General features: G+C 35.8%; 1 protein-coding gene across 1 annotated transcript; it reads right to left on the reverse strand.

Annotated features, from left to right (window-relative positions):
- Nucleotides 1–605: 605 nt before the first annotated feature.
- On the reverse strand, nt 606–8,941 carry LOC125683312 (uncharacterized). The gene is made up of 6 exons (XM_048924345.2): nt 8,924–8,941; nt 3,749–6,476; nt 3,305–3,379; nt 2,962–3,038; nt 1,304–1,463; nt 606–1,171 (listed from the first exon to the last, which is right to left on the reverse strand). The coding sequence occupies exons 2-5, from the start codon at nt 4,436–4,438 to the stop codon at nt 1,442–1,444; spliced, it is 864 nt and encodes a 287-aa protein (XP_048780302.2). The 5' UTR covers nt 4,439–6,476; nt 8,924–8,941; the 3' UTR covers nt 606–1,171; nt 1,304–1,441.
- Between the last annotated feature and the right edge of the window lie 11,799 nt (nt 8,942–20,740).

Raw genomic sequence — 20,740 nt, forward strand, 5'->3', positions numbered from 1 at the left:
CGATGAGACCACACAAATACAGTGTGTCGTTGAGAGAGAAGCTTTGCTTAGTGACATGAAGGGAGTTGATGTAAAGAAGAGAGAAGGCTAGGACGATATACTATTCATTTGTGAAATACCGTGAAGTTTCGATTCAACGTCATCCGCACGATACTTGGTAATATTGTTTTGACTGACTATCGTCCAATCTCAACGTAGATCTAAGGATTGATTGATTGCATCTTGTTTACCGTCTCACTCAAGAATTTTTCACTCATGGAGACATCTTCCAGAGAAAAGTGCACACTGGACAAATTTTTAAGATGAACTTTTTATACTTATTTTGTGACAAATTTTTGGATTCATGCTGCATATAATGACCTGAAATGTCACAAAATAAAAAAAATAAAAACACTGGCCACTTTATTTTATTTCTAATTACCATTTAAATAATTATTGTTGCTATTGTAAAAAATTGACAGAATTTTGACGGAAATTTTATGACAATAGCAACATGGTAAATTGCAAATTTTAAATTGATTAAGCTCAAATAATATATTGTAGTTCACAAAATATGACAAATTAATTAGTTTTCCTTATATACTGTGAATTCAGTGTGTAAAAAGTCTCAGATTTTGTAATATTTGATTATATACAAGTTGCTATTGTCAAATATTTGACGGAACACATTGTTACTATCATCAGTAACTGACAGACAGATATGTTGCTAATGTCATCAGATGTCAGACAGACTATTATATTGCTATTGTCATCAGATGACAGACAATTATATTGCTATTGTTATTAGATGACAGACTACATATGACAAAGTTCTGTATTGTCACATTAATTTATTAATTCATACAATTTTATTGGAATATTGTAAATATCCATATCATGTAATATTAAAACATGAGAAATCCTTCTTATATCGCACTAATCTAAATATCAGAATCATGAGATGTGATAGTGTTGCAATTCTTCAAATTCTTTCTTCGATAATGTTTCCATCATCTAGAGAAGAAATCACTTGTGCTCATACTGAATATAGCACGATAATAAACTAATTAATGAATAGTAACTGGATTGAATAAATTGTCACTGATAAAAAAGTTTTTTCAAGTCAAATTTCGTAAATCCCATTTGCCTGTTTGAAGAATGAACGCTGACTGGTGTCTTCACTGGTCAAAATCTGAAATTTAATTTTAAAAAAAATGAGAAACAGAAGTAGTATCTCAAGTGTTATATATAGTTAAATGTGATTTGAAAGCACACATACACACACATATATATAATTATCATGCCCTAATATATATGAACTTACTTGGAAAAACATAATAAAAACGACGACCAGTTGTTGCCATTTCTGGTGGTTCTAAGACACCGCATACATCTTCATGTAGTATGGTGTAGGAAGTTTCATGCATTGTCCACTGTCCAGGTCTGATTCTATTGAAATATTTTACCCATGGCCAACCATCAACCTAATTCAAAAGAATACATGGAAGGATAATTCGAATAAAAATAGTTGATTACATTTCATACATACGTGGACCAATTAGTTTGGCTTTATATTTTAAAACTTATACGATACCAATTTTGATGCACCAGATGCGCATTTCGACAAATAATGTCTCTTCAGTGATGCTCAACCGAAATGTTTGAAATCCGAAATAACTATGAAGTTTTAGAGCTATAAAAGGGGGAAAACAGTGTGCCAAAAAAGTGGAGTCAAATTCGTTTAAGGATAAGAGCTATTCGTGAGGGAGAAAATCCTTAGTTTTGAAATGAATTTCTAAATTTTATAACAGCAATTAAATATACATCCGTATTTTCAAGCTAGTAACGAAATACTTGGCTACTGGGCTGTAGAGACCCTCGGGGACTAACAGTCCACCAGCAGAGGCCTCGACCCAGGGGTCATAAATTAAAACTTATACGGTACCAATTTTGATGCACCAGATGCGCATTTCGACAAATAATGTCTCTTCAATGATGCTCAACCGAAATGTTTCAAATCCGAAACAATGAAGTTTTAGAGCTATAAAAGGATTAATTGATAGCAGTGCTGAATATATATGTATTGCATATGATTTAAAACAAAAATGTTTGCATGTCGTGATTTTTTGGTTGAAATTCAATTTCCATATGTACTGCATATGTAATTTGCATACATTTAAGCAAAAAAAAAAAAATAATAATAAAGTCCTGTTTCCTGTTCCCTACCTACCCAAAATTTTACCCACCCCCAACCGAAACTTTTTATGGCCTTAGGATAGGGAGAGGAAAAAAAAAACGTCTTTCAACATGTGTTTTGATTAGATTGATTGGGGTTTTATGCCGGTTTAGCAGTGTTTCAGTTATATCACTGTGGAAAAAATTAGACTTTTTTAAAAATAAAGTTACATACCAAATTTTTTTCTAGACTTTAAAATATGGACAAATGTATATGTGAAACAGTTTTAGTTTCTGATAAGAAAGCAAAGCAGCTTTGTATATTAGCCTAATATATAAGTGTTTGCAGTTTACTTTGTGTTTGAATTTAAATAGAAAAAACAAATAAAATGTTTTTCCAACCTACCTACCCTATTTTTTTATTTATTTATTTTTTTTTTTTTTTTTTTTGCTTGGATACAGGAAACATGACTTTTTTTTTGGCCTTATATAAATAGTAATACAAAGTGTTCAGTAAAGCAACCAACGAAGGTAAGGTAAAAAAAAAAATTCAACAGAATACTAAAGTAAAATTATAACATAAACACACAACAGTTGATTTGAAATTACATACTACAGCTGGATATATATCTAGCCCATGTTTCACTTTAACGTATGTGCCATCTGGATAACTATTGAATTGAAATGTTTAGAAAGAATGTATTCTAACAAAGTTCTTTTATCTTTCAAAAATAAAATCCCTACAAACTTCAGTTGCTTCTGTACAATCAATATTAAAAGTTACAAATAAATGATGATGAGTTTCACCTTCGCTCAGGTTGCTGACTGTTGTCTGTGTCTAAAATTAGGGGGTATGTTGGAGACATGTCTGATAAATCTTCATCCTGAATGAAATGAAATATGTGTGCACAAATGTGATAACTTACATACATGTACACGTACAACAATAAAATATCATACTGAGCATACTACCGAAGCCTACTACCCCGGTAATCCATCTACACGAGCATGGTTATAAACTTTAACTAAACTTAAACGTTGGCAATAAAAGCATGAATCTTTTTATGCAAAACCCCAAATTGGTTTCTAGGCACATTAAAGGTTATACATGTATAGTTATGTTAAATATGATGAAATTATACTTCCTTACCAAGTTTGATATTATAGCTGATATATCAAGACTCTCTGTAGAGGGGTATTCTTCAAACGCGACCTCGGAGTGTGGCTGCAAGAATATAATATTTTTAATGATGTTTAGATACATCTACCAAAAGTACTGTTCATGCAATTTCTATTTTTAGAAATTAAAAAATATTTGAATATAAAGAATACATCGCTCTATTACATCAAGCATTTTATTTCCTATTTTATTTTGCTTGAAGAATTTCATGAAAATGATTTTTAAAAATTGCATCAAATTTCTATACATATATTGTATTCACTTTCAAAGTGCTTTCAAAAAACTATTATGCAACACCAAAAGAAGTAGAGATTACATAATTGGTATTTTTGAGTGACATTTTCAAGTCAATTGTATGACTGAGACACACTACAAACAGGTTTGTATGCATGTATATAGAGAAAGTGTTCTTACCATGTTGTTTTCCAAACCCATAAGATCGACATGTATATCATGCAGTGGATCTACCACAGACAGGACATTGTGCCTCTGAGGCTCAAGAGGTAGCACTGCAACAAAATGGTTTGGCCTCCATTGTGTCTCTGGGGTGGCATTTCCTTGCATATTTGTCCACATAACACAAGCAGCTGGTTTACGTTTTGCCTCACCATCAAAAGGCAAAAACGTTCTATTCAGATATTTTCTCACCGTCTGCCCACCATATAAAGGATATATTGAGCGAATTGGCCGACCCAAAACATTGGCAAGGGCAGCTATTTGCCATGCTCCCATAAATGATCCGGACTTTTTGACTGCGAAGGCCTCCTTTTCAAAGATCCTTTGAACTGCTAGTAAAGTCAATATCTCATCATTGAAGAATTCCGAAAACATTGCAAATGTTAACGCTTCATTGTTGGTTCTGTAGGAATCATCTTTGAAATGGTTAGCATCAATATATAACTCTTTATATTTCACCATGCAAGGTGAAGATAACGAACAGTGATCAATCTCATAACTCCTACAAGCAATACAAAATAGATAGTTGGGCAAACACGGACCCCTGGACACATCAGAGGTGTGATGCACAATTCGTGCGCGGATTTCGAGATGTTTATCTTCCGTTCCAAATGCGAAGAGGCTTCCACACCTGGGAAGACTTGTCATCCCCGTATATCAAACATGGAAAGAGGTTGGTTAGATCGTCATCATTTGGTAAAATAGATAGTGAAGCTTTATCCACAGTTCTCTTGTGTGTTAGTAATGTAACTTCAGGTGGATTTTCTGATATAGGAGAAAGCTGTACTTGCCCTGCAAACATTTCCAGATCTTTGTAGCTTTTGCAAGCGATAACTGATGAGTATACCTCCTCTCCGCTAATCTGTTTCTGTATTTGGTTTTCTTCCTCTCCGTAAAGACTGGTGAAAACCAGCGGTCTATCTCTGTTCCTTTCATTCTCAGTACTAATTAATGGCTCCCTTTTCTTCACCGCCTTGCTCTTTTTTGTCTCCTCGGTGTTCCCTTTTGCCCCCTCTGTGTTCTTCTTTGCCCCCTCTGTGTTCCTTTTTGCCCCCTCTGTGTTCTTCTTTGCCCCCTCTGTGTTCCTTTTTGCCCCCTCTGTGCTCTTCTTTGTCTCCTCTGTGGGCTTTTTCCTTGCTTCTCTGTTTTCTTTTTCTGCACTGTTACCAGTATCTGCTTTTGACTTCACTAGAGTAATTTTTTTCTCTTGGTAGGGTGGTACATAGACAGACTTTAGGCAGTCCTCTGAAAATCCTTGCAAACATTGCGCACAATAGCAAGATAACTTCCGAAATTTGATCAGGTATGGTTCCTTAGTGTTTTCAACACAATGCAGTTTCCTTGTCTCTTTAATTTGTTGAGCGTCAATCTCTGGTCGATCTCTCGGAACTTCATCTGACTTCACAAATATAAAGCTACATTTTGTGTAAATGTTTTAAAAATGTGGTCCCCTGGGCTGGATTGAGGATGTCTTTATCCACCAATTCTCTCAACAAATCTATCTTCTTGCCAGTTTTCACTACTAATCCTATTTTCCCTTTATCTCTCTCCCATCTGTTCCATGTTAACTGTTTTTCCTGGGGTATTTCTTTGTAACTTTCTTATAATGTTTCCAGGTAGTTTTTGCACTTCTCGCATGTTCCCTCAATGCAATCTACTTCAAAGAACCTATGGCTAGAAGGTTTGGGACACAAAATTATATCAAGTAGCTTGGTCTCATTTACAGCTTTTGGACCACTCCTGTTTTTTGCATGTTCCAAGGTAAGTAACTTATTACGAACATTCATGCAGTAGCCACACATGCAATACTTTCTATGAGAGTTAGTTAGCAAACGGACATTCCTTGGACGCAGAGCTGCAAATGTACTAAAACCTATGGTTTCTTGTGTGTTTTCCTCTTTATACTTGCTGTATGCTTCTTTGACTGATGTTAAAAGTAAATAGCCTGGTCCATCTTTTGTTGCGAATCGCCTTTGTGGCACTATCCGTGAGGCATCAGATCGTGAATATAATTCCCGGATCTTCTTTACGTTGATGCGTGTTTTTCTGTTCAGTTTTGATGTGGCTGCTAAGGTTCTCCTATTTAGCTTAAGTCTATCTGCTAGGAACTTTTTAGTAAACCCTTTCTTGGTCAAGCTTCTTGCAGCGCTAATTATGGCTGATTTTCCGATGGGAGTTTTCCTTAACTCTTCAACTAACTGTGTTTGGCTTAGATTTGGTGATTGTCTTGATTCCATCCTTTTGTTTGCAACTTTCTCCTGTCGCTTTGCACGTTTTCTCTCTCTGTTTTTTTTTCCACCCAGTTTTGTTTTGGGGGGATGTCATTTTGGCTCTACATATTCTTTGCTTTTCCTTGTTATATTCTTTTTGATTGAATGCTGTTTCTGGTGCTAACTTTGAGGGATCTTCTAGGTGACGAAGATGCAGTGGTTTCCTGGATCGCTCTGTTCTTCATGTACTTCGCCTGACGTTTTCGCTGTTGTGCAAGCTGGTGTTCTTTTTTGCAATCGCTTCCTTGGAAGGCTTTTTCTTTGAAAGTTGTGTTTTTAAATTGTCTCTTGACTTCTTACATTGCACTTTCTGGTTGTTTTTTTTTTTTTTTTTAGGTATTCCAGATATTTTTCTGGTTGTTCCAATTCAAGCCTCCTTCTATATTCGGTAACTCTGCGTACCTTTTTGGTTTTACCTGTGAATACAGGAAACTTGTTGAATGAAACTTAATACTGTTTAAAAGTAAATCATAATCACATACATATTCCATGAAACAGAATTCATGCAACCTCAAGAGCTTCATGTGGACCATGTTCACCCTACCCTCACAACTCATCTGTGTATTCTTTATCAATGCAGATCTAGTGAGACGAAGGTGTTTAAATATTGACATTTACACTGGATTACTCTACATATCCAATAAAGATATAGGGTTCACTGCTGGCGTCAGTGATCGACAGGGGCTGCTTACTCACCCAAAGTGAGCATATGATTGTTATCATGCAAGTTGTAGAGTTTTTTATTCAATCATGAGTATTCAACCCGTGAGGATCTGGTTTGAATAGGTCGTCACATCCCCTTTGCATGTCGTACGAGGCAACTAGTCTAAATGAGGCGGTCCTTCGGATGAGATCAGAAAAACTGAGGCCCCATGTCACAGCAGGTGTGGCACGATAAAGATCCATCCCTGCTCAAAGGCCCTGAACGCCAAGCATAGACCTAAATTTTGCAACTCTTGTATCAACTGTATATCTGACAGCTTATTTTACGTAAATTAAACTAGATGACTTCATTATTTTCTCTTCTATTGAGGTGACACATATAAACAAACTCACTAAGAATCCCACTCAACCTTGGATAATCTGTGTCAAGGTTTATTGAAAAACCCAGTTCTCTTGGTTCTGGAGAACAAATTTACAGACCGATTGACTGACAGACAACAGGTGATATGTTCAGGAGCGAGTAAAAATGAATTATCATACAACAATTTGAGACAACAATTTATCATGAACACCGCAAAATATTTAGAAAATGATATAACACACAAATATAGGAGGAGAAATCAGTGTTGGATTTAGAGGGGGGCGGGGGGGGGGGGGCATCAAACAAAAATATTTTTAATGATGGCCCCATGAACAGTAAAAGATTGACTGATTGATTGATTGATACGGCCAAAAAAATATGTGTTTACTGTCATCCGACCGACCCTATTTTTTCACCCCAACCCTAATTTTTTTTATGGGAAAATTTATAATTTTTCTGGAAGTTTTGTCTCCTTCCAGAGCCAAACACTATTACTCAGCTTTTGTCAGTTAGATACACTATCTTTAGCAGTTACAGGTTGTTAAAGCTGTCAATATAAAAAAAAAATCAAAAGAAATTCCGACCTACCGACCCAATTTTTTTTTAGTGAGTGACAGTAAACACATATATATTTTTTTGGCCTTATTTGTTTGTTTTTCGTCCCATTGAGAATCTTTCACTCACATTGGGACGTCACCATTGCCGGTGAAGGGCTTCAAATTTAGACCTATGCTTAGCACTTACGGCTTTAGCAGTGAGGGTTCTTTTACGTGCCACACCTGCTGCGACACGGGACCTCCGTTTTTAAGGTCATATCCGAAAGACCTGTGATTCTCACTTCAAATGCCAAGTTCTTGGCGAAGGAGCAATCACTACCTATTTTAACGTCTTAGGTTTGAGGTGGCCACTCCAAGCAGGGCTCGAACTCACGACCTCCCGATCCCAAGGCGAGAGCTCTACCACTGAGCCACCGCGACCGAGAAGAAGCAGCTTATCCTACGTGTGTAACAAGTTCTTACTCTCCTCTTGTTAGATAGTGTTGTGATTACATGCATGCAAGTGTTCATTTTTTTTTATCTGAACTTCAGAAAGTAAGCATGGATTTACTCAATGTAGGGTTCGAGAAATTGCTGGGTACCTGCTCACACACAACACCCTGACCCTTACAAAGGATAATTTTGATACACACATACATAATATCGTTGTCCATATCATAAATTTGAAATAAAATATGAGCCTGAGTCTTTAAGATTTTTCTCTCTGAATTTACATTAAAAACTAGCAATTTGAAATTATTTTGATAAATCAAGAAGTCTGAAGATAAATCAAAATGAAAGATATATGCTGTATATTTCATAACGTAATCAGCCTCACAGTGTTAAAAATAAGAATTTTTGTCAAAATTTCACTTTAAATTTTTTTTTTATTCCCTCAGCATTTTAAGCTTTCTTAATCATTGTTGTTCTCAATGACGGTAGAAAATTAAGTTCTGTCAAATACTGACTATCGTAACATAATTTCTGTCAGTAATTTAACATTTCCGTCAATGATATAACAATAGCAACATAAAATCTGTCAATCATATAACAATCGCAACAATCTTTCCGTCAAATTATGACACTCGCAACATACTTTTGATAAATCCGACGAACGCGGCGGCAAAGACCTCGCATATTAAACACTGGTGACGTATTTTTGTATCATTTATTATTTCCAGAATAAAAATGTAGTTTAAATAGATGTTTAAGAGTCGCTGGTCCTTTCGTCAACAGTTACGAATGTCAGCTCTTTTGACAGACAAAAATTTAAAGGTTTGTTTCAATCTCACGAAATGCTTACCTCCTTCTTCGATGGAAGCCATATTGTTTATTGTCGCTACCGCAGCGCTCCTAATGGCCAACATCGAAATGTCGTAAGAAACACGAACAAAAACAACAATCTTCTCAGTGCGATCGTTGCGTGACATGGTTCGAGTTTTTGACAGAATTGACGATCGCACAACTTTATAAAAAACTGCCGGACATTTAAGAAGTATAGTGAACAGATAAATATTTTATCTCATTAAATGCTATTTATTAATGTTATTCTATTCAACACTTTGCAGAATTAGCTTACTCTCACATTTTTTTTTTCATGCAGTGCAATCGTCAGTCTATTTGACAGACGGATGTCGCTTCCCAGAAATTTTTTTTAATTAATGTTTTCTGTGCTAATTCACAACACTTGCAGACTTTGAATTTCAGAAATTGTTAATTTTATTTCAAATAACTATTTCATCAGAAGTACAAGCTTGGAAAACATGCAATTATTTGTAAACAATAAGGCAAATATCAACAGTGCTACTATATACGCAGTCAATTGTCCGTCAATATGACAATAGCACTTGATTTTTTATTTTTTTTTTTTATTTTTTATTTTACAAAATAACTCTTTAAAAAAAGCAACAAATAGTAAAAAGTGATTTTTTTGTTAATTCAAACCCTTTTTGAAATAAAAAGCACACCCCAAAAATTTTTAATCTTTTTATTACGCTTCAAATTTGTGTGGGAAAATTGACAGACCAGTGCGCACTTTTCTCTGGAAGATGTCACACGTCACCAAGACCGGTGAAGGACTTCAAATTTAGGCCTTTGCTCGGCGCTTATGGCCATTGGGTAATGAGGGTTCTTTAGCGTGTCACACCTACTGTGACACGGAATATCCGTTTTCAAGGTCATCTCCGAGGACCCGTGACATTCACATCTGATGCAGAGCACTTGGCGATGGAACTGTCACTACCTATTTTAACGACTTAGGTCTGTCGCGGCCGGGATTCGAACCCCGGCCTTCCGCGGGGCGAACGCTCTAACCTCTAGGCCACCGCGGTAGTATCGCAGTTGATGGACTGAAGCATTAACACTAACAGTTATAAAGGAGAACAATTTCAATGAGGAAATGGATGCCCCAACAGGGGCTAAGCCCGTTTTGGGCCCGAACTCTGTGATACCATAAATATAGAAAGGGGTCTAACTCTGACACAGATAAAAAAACAAAAAACACTCGCTTCAAATGCCTAAAAAATCTTAAACTAGGTAACCTATGCGTAATTTGTCGTTTTCCTTGCATAGATTAATGTTTTAACTACTTGCATGCCAAATTTCAAGTCACTGGTTCTTAACATAACAAAGATATTATGTCATCGTTCTCTCGATTTCACTTGTTTATATTTACCGGTCCAGGTCACGGAGTCGTTTCTCGCCTATGACAGCAGCGAAATTCAGACTAGTATGGAAGATTTCGGACCTGTCAATTAAAATTTCACATCAATTATACGCTACTTACTTCCTCATATTTTAATAATGTTCTTCGTGTAGACGTTACACGACTTATTTTTCCTCAGCAGCATCAACTGTTGACAAGATCTGCCATTTTAATGAATACACTAAATACCCGAAATGTCTAAAACTTTAAAGAAGGGGAAAATGGGTAATAATAATCTAAATGAAATAGAATAAACAAAAACAAAAAATTAAGAAAGCCAAGAAATAATGTTCAATTTCCTTCTCTAAGTGCAATATCACAAGAATAATGTTTTGATCAGTTTTAAGGTATTTGAGATTTTAAGTCTATCGGGTATTTAGTGCGTTTCTCTTCAGAAATTTCAAAAGAATGCGTCTCCAAAACTTTGGTTATAAATGTGTTTGTTAAAATGTTCACATACTCAGTATGTGTTTCAGTAGTGGGGCGTTATTAAACAATATACAATCAATCAATGAACATTATCTGGATGTCTTGAAATAAGTCTTTTAGAAGCTATATCTAGGGTTTTATGAACTGTTTTGCAGACAAAGGACTTTCTATTGCTAGTGATTTTATACAGATGTGCCTTTGCAAAATAGGCTGGTCGAATGTAACTTACATTTCTAAGCTAATTTTAAGTTGTTCAGCACTGCATATATTCGATGGAATATCTTTTGAACCCTTGATTTCTTGTACAAGAAAATCTACATCACGATTCCATATATCGTTGGGCTTACAAGAAAGTCAACAGAATGAACTTAAAGGCAATTATTTTTTTTCGCTATCTCTATAAGGCAAATGCTGCTCAATAGTGAACTTGGGTGAATGCATACATACACCGTAATTCATTTCATACAAGTTTCATTTTATAATGCATCAGAAAAGCATACACACATCATAATAATCATATTGCATTTCATAAATACACAAAAATCACCTTGCATCAGCAAAAAATCATATGATGTAAATCGTAATTCATTTGACAGAGGATGCATTCTCCTCCTGGGCACCTGATCCCACCTATGATTCAGGGATCTGTGTTTTCCAAACTATCTATTTTTTTTTTTTGCTTATGAGATTAATCACTTTTTAGCTCACCTGAACCGAAGGTTCAAGTGAGCTATTCTGATCACATTTTGTCCGGCGTCCCTCTGTCTGTCTGTCCGTCTGTCTTTCTGTCCGTCTGTCTGTGTGTCCGTCTGTCCGTAAACTTTTCACATTTTCGACTTCTTCTCCAGAACCACTGGGCCAATTTCAACCTAACTTGGCCAAAAGCATCCTTGGGTGAAGGGCTTTCAAGTTTGTTCAAATGAAGGGCCGTGTCCCTTTCAAAGGGGAGATAATCACAAAAATGCAAAAATAGGGTGGGGTCATTTAAAAATCTTCTCAAGAACCACTGGGCCAGAAGAGCTGAAATTTACCTGAAAGCTTCCTGACATATTGCAGATTCAAGTTTGTTCAAATCATGGCCCCCGGTGGTAGGATGGGGCCACAAGGGTGGATCAAAGTTTTACATACAAATATATAGGGAAAAACTTTAAAAATCTTCTTCTCAAGAACCACTAAGCCAGAAAAGCTGAGATTTACATGAAAACTTCCTGACATAATACAGATTCAAGTTTGTTCAAATCATGGGCCCCTGGGGTTGGATGGGGTCACAATAGGGGATCAAAGTTTTACATACAAATATATAGGAAAAATCTTTAAAAATCTTCTTCTCAAGAACCACTAAGCCAGAAAAGCTGATTTTTACATGAAAACTTTCTGACATAGTGCAGATTCAAGTTTGTTCAAATCATGGCCCCCGGAGATAAGATGGGGCCCCAAGGGGTGGATCAAAGTTTTACACACAGATATATAGGGAAAAACTTTAAAAATCTTCTTCTCAAGAACCACTAAGCCAGAAAAGCTGAGATTTACATGAAAACTTCCTGACATAATACAGATTCAAGTTTGTTCAAATCATGGGCCCCTGGGGTTGGATGGGGTCACAATAGGGGATCAAAGTTTTACATACAAATATATAGGAAAAATCTTTAAAAATCTTCTTCTCAAGAACCACTAAGCCAGAAAAGCTGATTTTTACATGAAAACTTTCTGACATAGTGCAGATTCAAGTTTGTTCAAATCATGGCCCCCGGAGATAAGATGGGGCCCCAAGGGGTGGATCAAAGTTTTACACACAGATATATAGGGAAAAACTTTAAAAAATCTTCTTCTCAAGAACCACTAAGCCAGAAAAGCTGAGATTTACATGAAAGCTTCCTGAGATAATGCAGATTCAAGTTTGTTTAAATCATGGGTTCCGGGGGTTGGATGGGGCCACAATAGGGGATCAAAGTTTTACATACAAATATATAGGAAAAATCTTCTCAAGAACCACTGAGCCAGAAAAGCTGATTTTTACATGAAAACTTTCTGACATAGTGCAGATTCAAGTTTCTTCAAATCATGGGCTCCGGGGGTAGGATGGGGCCACAAGGGGGATCAAAGTTTTACATACAAATATATAGTTAAAATCTTTTTCTCAATAACCACTGAGTCAGAAAAGCTGATATTTACAAGAAAACTTTCTGAGATAGTGCAGATTCAAGTTTGTTCAAATCATGGTCCCTGGGGGGTAGGATGGGGCCACAAGTGGGGGGGGGGGGTCAAAGTTTTACATACAAATATAGAAAAAAGCTTTAAAAGAACCATTGGGCCAAAGAAGTTGACATTTACATGAAAGCTTTCTGACATAGTGTAGATTCAAGTTTGCAAAGGGTAGTTTGGGCCATAATAGGGACCAAGGTTTTACATGCAAATATATATGGAAAGTCTTCAGATATGGGCCAAGGTGACTCAGGTGAGCGATGTGGCCCATGGGCCTCTTGTTTTATCTTCACCTTTCACACATAAGAAAAATAATGAAGTTTCATTTCAGAATGCATGGAAGGCAAAGGTAATGAACTGTAATCAATCTCATAACTCCCATAAGCAATACAAAATACACAGTTGGACAGACACGAACCCCTGCACACACCAGATTGGGATGTACATGTAACTTGCTGTTTCTTTCAAGTGATATACAATGTAATCCTCTAATAACTAGTTTCTTTCTCTTTATTTCAACTCTTTTCTTCATAAGTTTTAACTTCTCTTCAATATCCACCAGACGCTCCCTTGTAGTGTCTACGATGGAATTTGGACTTTTAGAAGGTCGGTTGTCTCTTCCCAGGTACATTGTATCTGGGTTCTCTCTTCCACCAATAAAAACTGGGCGCCACCAGATAACTGAAAAAATTGTTGAGTGTGGCGGATAACATCAATAAACAAACAAAACGTTTTATAAAGAATTTTGAAATGTCGGTGAAAGAGGGAAGACAGTAAAATCATTCATCCAAAATAATGCATTCACTTTAACACTTTCGTCCCCAGGTAAGTTTAGCATTTAAACATTGATATGGTATTAAATGCTGGTCCCAGATATGCTCATTGAAACAACTAAAACATTTTGATTTCTTTTTCATATATATATATATATATATATATATATATATATATATATATATAACCCAAATAGAAAGAGTTGATATCATACAGTCAAAACAATTCAATAAAAAGCAGGAAAATATGCAGTTCCAAAATATATTTAAATCACTAGGGCTATCTCCGTTAAACAAAATTGTCAATGAATGATATCAACAAAACTTCTTAATATCAATAAATTCTCAGCGTTTCACATGCAAGGTGAAGATAACGAACAGTGATCAATCTCATAACTCCTACAAGCAATACAAAATAGATAGTTGGGCAAACACGGACCCCTGGACACACCAGAGGTGGGATCAGGTGCCTAGGAGGAGTAAGCATCCCCTGTATATTCCATATATCCCATATATTTCAAATACTCCAAATTGTGTCCATATTTGCATGGCACACATAAACAAATTCCTTGCATGTGTTAACGTCACTCGATGTATAGTCATGACGTCATCAGTTTACTTTCATATCGATCAGACAGAAATTACACAACAGCAGTATAGCATTTCGAATTTCGTTGGATCTTAGAAGCTACATGGTTTATTTTATGCATAAATAAAACTTCAATAAAAATAAAATCGGAATTCAATATATACTTAGTTATATCCTTATTTCAAATATGACGTCACATTGTTTCGCGGATTTTATCCCAGTAAAAATTTTCATAACCTGCCTTAACGTACCCGCGTGAATAAAATAAAAAATTGGTAAACTTTTGATACTGAAAAGGTTTTTATTTTCCATAGAAAATCAATTATTTGTAGTTTTTAAAATATTGTCAAGGGCAATAACTCCTATGGTGAAATTTCCTCTGCTGCATATCTATGACACAATGATTTCCCTAATATCCACAATTGAATTTTATATATCTATGAATTAGCAGTTTTCTTAAACTGTTGACATTTAAAATTAGTCATTTCAACAAGTTTTCATCAACTTTCATTGTTCTGTTTAACTAGAATGTGTGCTTTTTTATATTGGTATATACTTATCTTTTTGTATGTCTGACATCTTTAAAAAGGTGGCAACATATACATTTTCTTTGGTAATTGATAAAATTAAACTATATTGAGTGGAAATTAATACAGTTTTTCCACTGTCAACCATTAATATTGATAAATCACATGAGGATCTATCCACCTTAAGATTAAAAGTACTTCTTATGAATTTTGATTCATCTGAATTTCAGCTGAGTTATCACTAATCCAGATCGAGTCAATATACACTTTAGTGTGCAATTCTATATATACATGTGCAAGTATGATAGATCCAGGAATTCAAATGGGGGAGGGGGCACAATATCATGAGGTGGGGGTCTATCCCCCCACTCCTTAATTCCGCCACTGGCATATTTTATGGATTCTAGATATATATCTTATGAATTTTGGTTTATCTGCATTTCAGCTGAGTTATTGATAAAACCTGGTACATGTCTATTATGAAATATTAATTATTACTGGTCCCGATAGTCAACTTTCATTTTACAGTGCTAGTGTGCATTTTTATGCATCTAAGTCTACATGTTTTATGTAACAATGACTACAATGTTAATCTTTCAGATATAAAAGGGCAAACAACACAGCTGGATCAAGCATACTAAGTTTGCACCTCGTAAAACTATAACAATGAAAGAAATGTATCCACCCAGGCAATCAGAATATAGGTAACGCACCAAATTTCTTTATACAGTATATGCTCGTCAAACTATCAATATTAAATTGATATTCATTTGAAATTATTCATTCTGTAATTAATACTTGTATACATGTAAATTCAGGTGACCTCAGACATATAAAAGTCCACTATCAAGGAAAAATGAATGCATCTCCAGACAGTATAGAAGTTTTAAAAATGTCCTTTCTCTGGAACAACAAAGGATGGCTGTGCAAACATACAGGGATTTTTTTTTCAAGGTAAATGCAGACATCATTATAAAGTTTTTCTTAACATATTCTCTCAGGTAGAGGTGTAAGTAAATACATTTTTATTATGCTATAAGAAATTGTTGAATGCCCAAATAAGAATTATCTTGCGTTGGTATTTTAGTGAAAGAATACAGTCTTTATAAATATATTTTTCTCTTCTGAAATTGATTTTCAGAGTGCAACTCGGAAGGTACGCTGCAGCTCAAAGACTTAAGAGAGTCATGATTATCGGCATACATTTCTCCGCGAGCTTTACCTCACAGGCATCACTTGTTGTGATTCCATAGTGTGAACACCAATGGACATGGATGTAAATCGCATCCTTTGAAATGAATTATGGTAATCACACTTGGCAAACATTATTCAATCTTTTGTCCTCTCTTCAATGACCAACTAGACAGACTTGTGAAAATTCACATGTCTTCTATCATTTTCTTTTTTCCCCAATCCATGCAATAAGTAACTGGTCGAAGATATAATAAAGTTTTCAAAGAAAATAATAATTCATATCTTTATTTTTGCTACAGATGAACAGTGTAAAGATGTGCATTAATCACCTTTGTGAAAATTTCTTTCACTAGCATACATGAATATGTGTTATATCATTTAGTTGAATGCATTTTATGCAACTTGCCAATGCAGAATAATGTGAGTCAGTAGTTGTACATTTAGGGTATCCAAGTCCTCTGAAGGTAAAATCTATAAAATTGTGGATTTCACATCAGCAATTTCCTTTAGTAGAGGATTTGCAAATGTATAACCACCACACAGGGTTGAAAAATCTTAGGGGACAGATATACATGTCTGTATTGTGAATGTATATGATTTAGAATATGGATGTTTTTCATTCTTTTATTTGCACACTCTACCTGAATTTGACTTCTCCTGATCTTGTGATTCATCCTTACTGAAATGAGATTTTGATAAAAGGAAATGTGGTATCCTGGTTAAAGTATATATCAAAATAGTGCATCATCTGGTTTCAACATCTCCATTAAACCTCAGTAATCGACAATGTCGGCATCAAAGGTTGATCCAGGATTGAATTCAGAAAAATACCCCAGAGGCAGAGCACCATTTTATGCTACACAAGTGATGGCCTTTGCTGTGTGACAGATTTTGTACAATGTAGTTGCTGTCAGATAACAACTAGTTATTCATTTGTTTAGTTAAATCCAGTGACCAGTGTTATGTTCCTTGTATCCATTGAGATTCTTTCAGAGGAAAATTCAGCATTGATCCTTCTGTTAAATCTACATATATGTAGATCCCTGAGATTTAGGTGCAACTTCATAAAAGTCATGAGAAATTGATCACTGGTATCAACCCCAGTACCGCCCATCCTTCATAACAGCCACCAACACATTGATACTTCTGAAGGAAATGATGTTTATAGCAGCATCTGTAACAAGCACAGACATCAATCGAATATCATTAAAATAGTACAGGACTGAATCAAGAAAATTTGATAAGGAGAGTGGGGGAGTGTAATTAATACTATTCCCCTAAAAAGTATGCGTGTCTGTAAAACCCCATATTTGTTACTGATCAACAAAGAGGGGGATGGCACTCCCCCCCCCCCCCTTTTCTTGTCCCGCTACTACTTCATCACAGTGGATAAACATCTGATATCAAAATTTGCATTTTCAAAAACCACAATCTAAATGAAATCAATTTAAGATGAGGGTGTATGACTGAATGTTTATTATTTCTTTGTTCCCACCAGAGGCATAGTACATTAACACATGCTTTCAAAAATCTGTCATATACAGAAATAAAGTACATGTGTATTAAAAACCTTGTGTACGTCTTTTATTATATTGCTTATTATACATGCAGATCTCTTTTTTTTTTATTCCAAATCGGCAACATTTTCTGTGAGGGTCACAAAAAGATAAGCAATATCATTAATAGATATTAGATATAAATAAGGAAAGTGAGAAACTGCATTGCCTTGTCAATGTGTGACTTTTTTGGGTTTTTTAGCTGTCAGCATCTCATGAAAATGTGTAAATATTAGTGTATATGATCAACAATTAATAAGGGAGATTGACAAATAATGGTACAAATAGATACATGTATATTATTCGCCCAGATAACTGTTCTACTCCCGACCCCCCCCCTTTTTTTTTTGCATTCAGGTTATCTCCTTTACCAAATAACATACTGCATAATTGAGTAAATTAATATATTGTTAATTCTAACTCATAGAAAACTAAACCCTTCTACTTGAAATCTGTTTATTACCGGAAATATTCAGTAAAACATGCCATCATCTGGTCATGGGTAGAGCTCACTGCATTTAAGTTCTCAATCGGCAATTTCACTTAAAATGTAAGTATCATGATTTGTTTACCTGCGTCTATACATGTAAATCCAATTCTTCCTCTTTTTTCATCAGTAGGGAATCTATACAGGCTGTGGGTTTATTTTAACCCTGTGATCTGAGCATAACCGAAGGAAAACAAAGCGGCATTTTTCGACTGCTGCCCAGAAGTAGTAAATCGAAAGTGAAAGTAAACGAGACTTTCGGACCCTATATCATGACAGTTTTACATGTCGTAACGATCATTTAATGGTAACATGGTAGAATGGAACTGGGTTTAGTTTAATCTGAATTTCCTCCGATATCAGGTACAGGCCAACACATATTTCATAACATTATCCCCCTTCTTTCAGAACATTTGTCCTCAAATGAAAAAAGAAAAAGACATCAACAAGATGAAATGCACTTTATATTTTACTAAGTAACAAATTTGATTCTGGAATACATCAACAATTACAGGTTAGGGCATGGCAATTCATCAAGCACAATGGAAGGTATGGCAATATTATGTCATTTCCATAGTCGTCCAGTCATACTGGAAAATCAGTGATACAGAACATGGCTAATCCAGTATCCAACAAGTATAACTTCAACAATAACAATAAATAGAGGATCTTGGTAAAATAATTTAGGATCCACCAATAAATATGGAACTGAGATTAGGTATCACATCACAATATAGGATCCCGCAATAAGGAAAAACGGAAAAGATATCACATCACCATAATTATGATATATCACCTGATACATATCACCGATGAATATCACAATCAGAATAATATCACAGGCACATAAAGTTTATAAAAGGAAAAAATTACAGAATTTCCAAAAATCTCGTATGCCTTTCTCTTCAGGAGGACCTCTAAGTGTTGAAGGTTGAAGAATTCTGCTTCTTTCTGGAGTATGAGGATGAGGTCTTTAGGCAGGACATTCAATGATAACTCTGCACCATTCCTCAAACAGCTAAGAATATAATGAAAGAGTTTTGGATCCCTGTCGATAAAGTATGAGGGAGTATGGCTTCATGGATGAAGATGGCATAACCATATGGGCGAGCAATGAACTTGCCCAGGTGATTGATGAGTAGGTACACTAGTTTCAAATTATGTGCCTCCAACGTTGAGATAGATTATTTGCTTCTGGGCAAGGGCTAGACCTTTTAATCGGATTTGTTGTATAGGTGTAGGGTTGTAGTCTGGGCCGTTGGGAGTTTCAACATTGTAGGTGGCTTGTTCTGACAGATTCTCTTTTGGAGGATCAGATTCAAAGTGAGGTGGCTGCATATATGGATAAAACCGGTTAATTGGAAGTGGAATGGGCCGAGCTGGATGAACTGGAGGATGATGATGATGGTGACGATGCTCCTATGGGTGTTGGATGGTACACTGGCTTCTTGACTGTTTTGGGAATATGTGTAGTGGAAATGGATGGCACAGACTTTGAAGTAGAAGTAGCTGGCACAGACGTGGAAGTAGGATTAGCTGGCACAGACTTGGAAGTGGCTGTTACTGTGAGAGGCTGTAATTTTGCTGCATTGGTTATGGATGGAACAGATGATTGAATGGTGCAGATGGTTTGGCAGATAATTTCTGGAATTTAGCAGGTGATGAAAAGGGCTCTGGAGAGATAGGCTCTGTGATTGGTCTGTAAGCTGCTTGAGCATTGATGTTTTTTCTTGGAGAGGATTGTTTGAAGTGCTGACTGGCTTGTGTTTTAGATGAGATTTAACACGTTTTTCCTCTGAGCGTTTGTTCTTTGCTTCAGGAGTGACTGTGATGATGCGGGAAACTGTTGATCAAAGATGACAGATTTTTCTTGAAGAGGGCAAAGTCTTGTTCATCAGTGGAAGTGAATTGTCCTGTTTTGCGATTAATCGTAGAGAAAGTGGCTCCAGGACATTTTGATTTATGATTGCCTGGACGATTAAAGACTTGTTTACAAATGCCACACTTATGTCCATAGCCGCTGTGTTACTCAATCATGTGCCTTTCACATTGAAATCTCTTCTCAAATTCGAAATCCGTACAGATTCCACATTGATAGAGGCAAATATTCTGGAAGGTAAATAAAAAATGTCATTGGGTGTGACCGGTCAACAGGGGATGCTTACTCCTCCTAGGCACCTGATCCCACCTCTGGTGTGTTCAGGGGTCCGTGTTTGCCCAACTATCTATTTTGTATTGCTTGTAGGAGTTATGAGATTGATCACTGTTCGTTATCTTCACCTTGCATTGATTAATTTATATGTTCATCTATAAATGAATATATTCTAAATAGTATACGTGACTGAGTAAATATCACTTCTATCTTATAGGAACATGTACAATGGTCATGGAACAGAATGGATGATGGGAAGAGCAGTGGAAATCAGGTAATTCAACATTTAAACCAAGTAGAGACATTTTCTCCAAGGTCGTGGTGTACCACTTTAGGTTTAGAATGTGGGGACCTTTGGATCCTGAAAAGAATGTCATTTATTTTGTGAATAATGGTGTAAGGACCAACCCAGGGTTTCTGGAGTTTTGGACACCTTCCTTTGGTTCTAGTTGGGTTATATAACCACACATTATTTTGTAAACTTGGACATTACTTTGATAATCATAT

The sequence above is a fragment of the Ostrea edulis genome, chromosome 6 (genome assembly GCF_947568905.1).
Source record: "Ostrea edulis chromosome 6, xbOstEdul1.1, whole genome shotgun sequence".
In the NCBI taxonomy this organism is placed as follows: domain Eukaryota; kingdom Metazoa; phylum Mollusca; class Bivalvia; order Ostreida; family Ostreidae; genus Ostrea; species Ostrea edulis.

What these genes read in the sequence shown, in the direction of transcription:
- LOC125683312 (XM_048924345.2), bottom strand. Translation starts at nt 4,438, where the DNA reads ATGACAAGTCTTCCCAGGTGTGGAAGCCTCTTCGCATTTGGAACGGAA. An exon ending in TGGGTTTGGAAAACAACATG is followed by an intron (nt 3,380 to 3,748) that starts GTAAGAACACTT and finishes ATATTCTTGCAG; the next exon opens with CCACACTCCGAGGTCGCGTT. An exon ending in AGTCAGCAACCTGAGCGAAG is followed by an intron (nt 1,464 to 2,961) that starts GTGAAACTCATC and finishes CTTTTGAATTAG; the next exon opens with GTTGATGGTTGGCCATGGGT.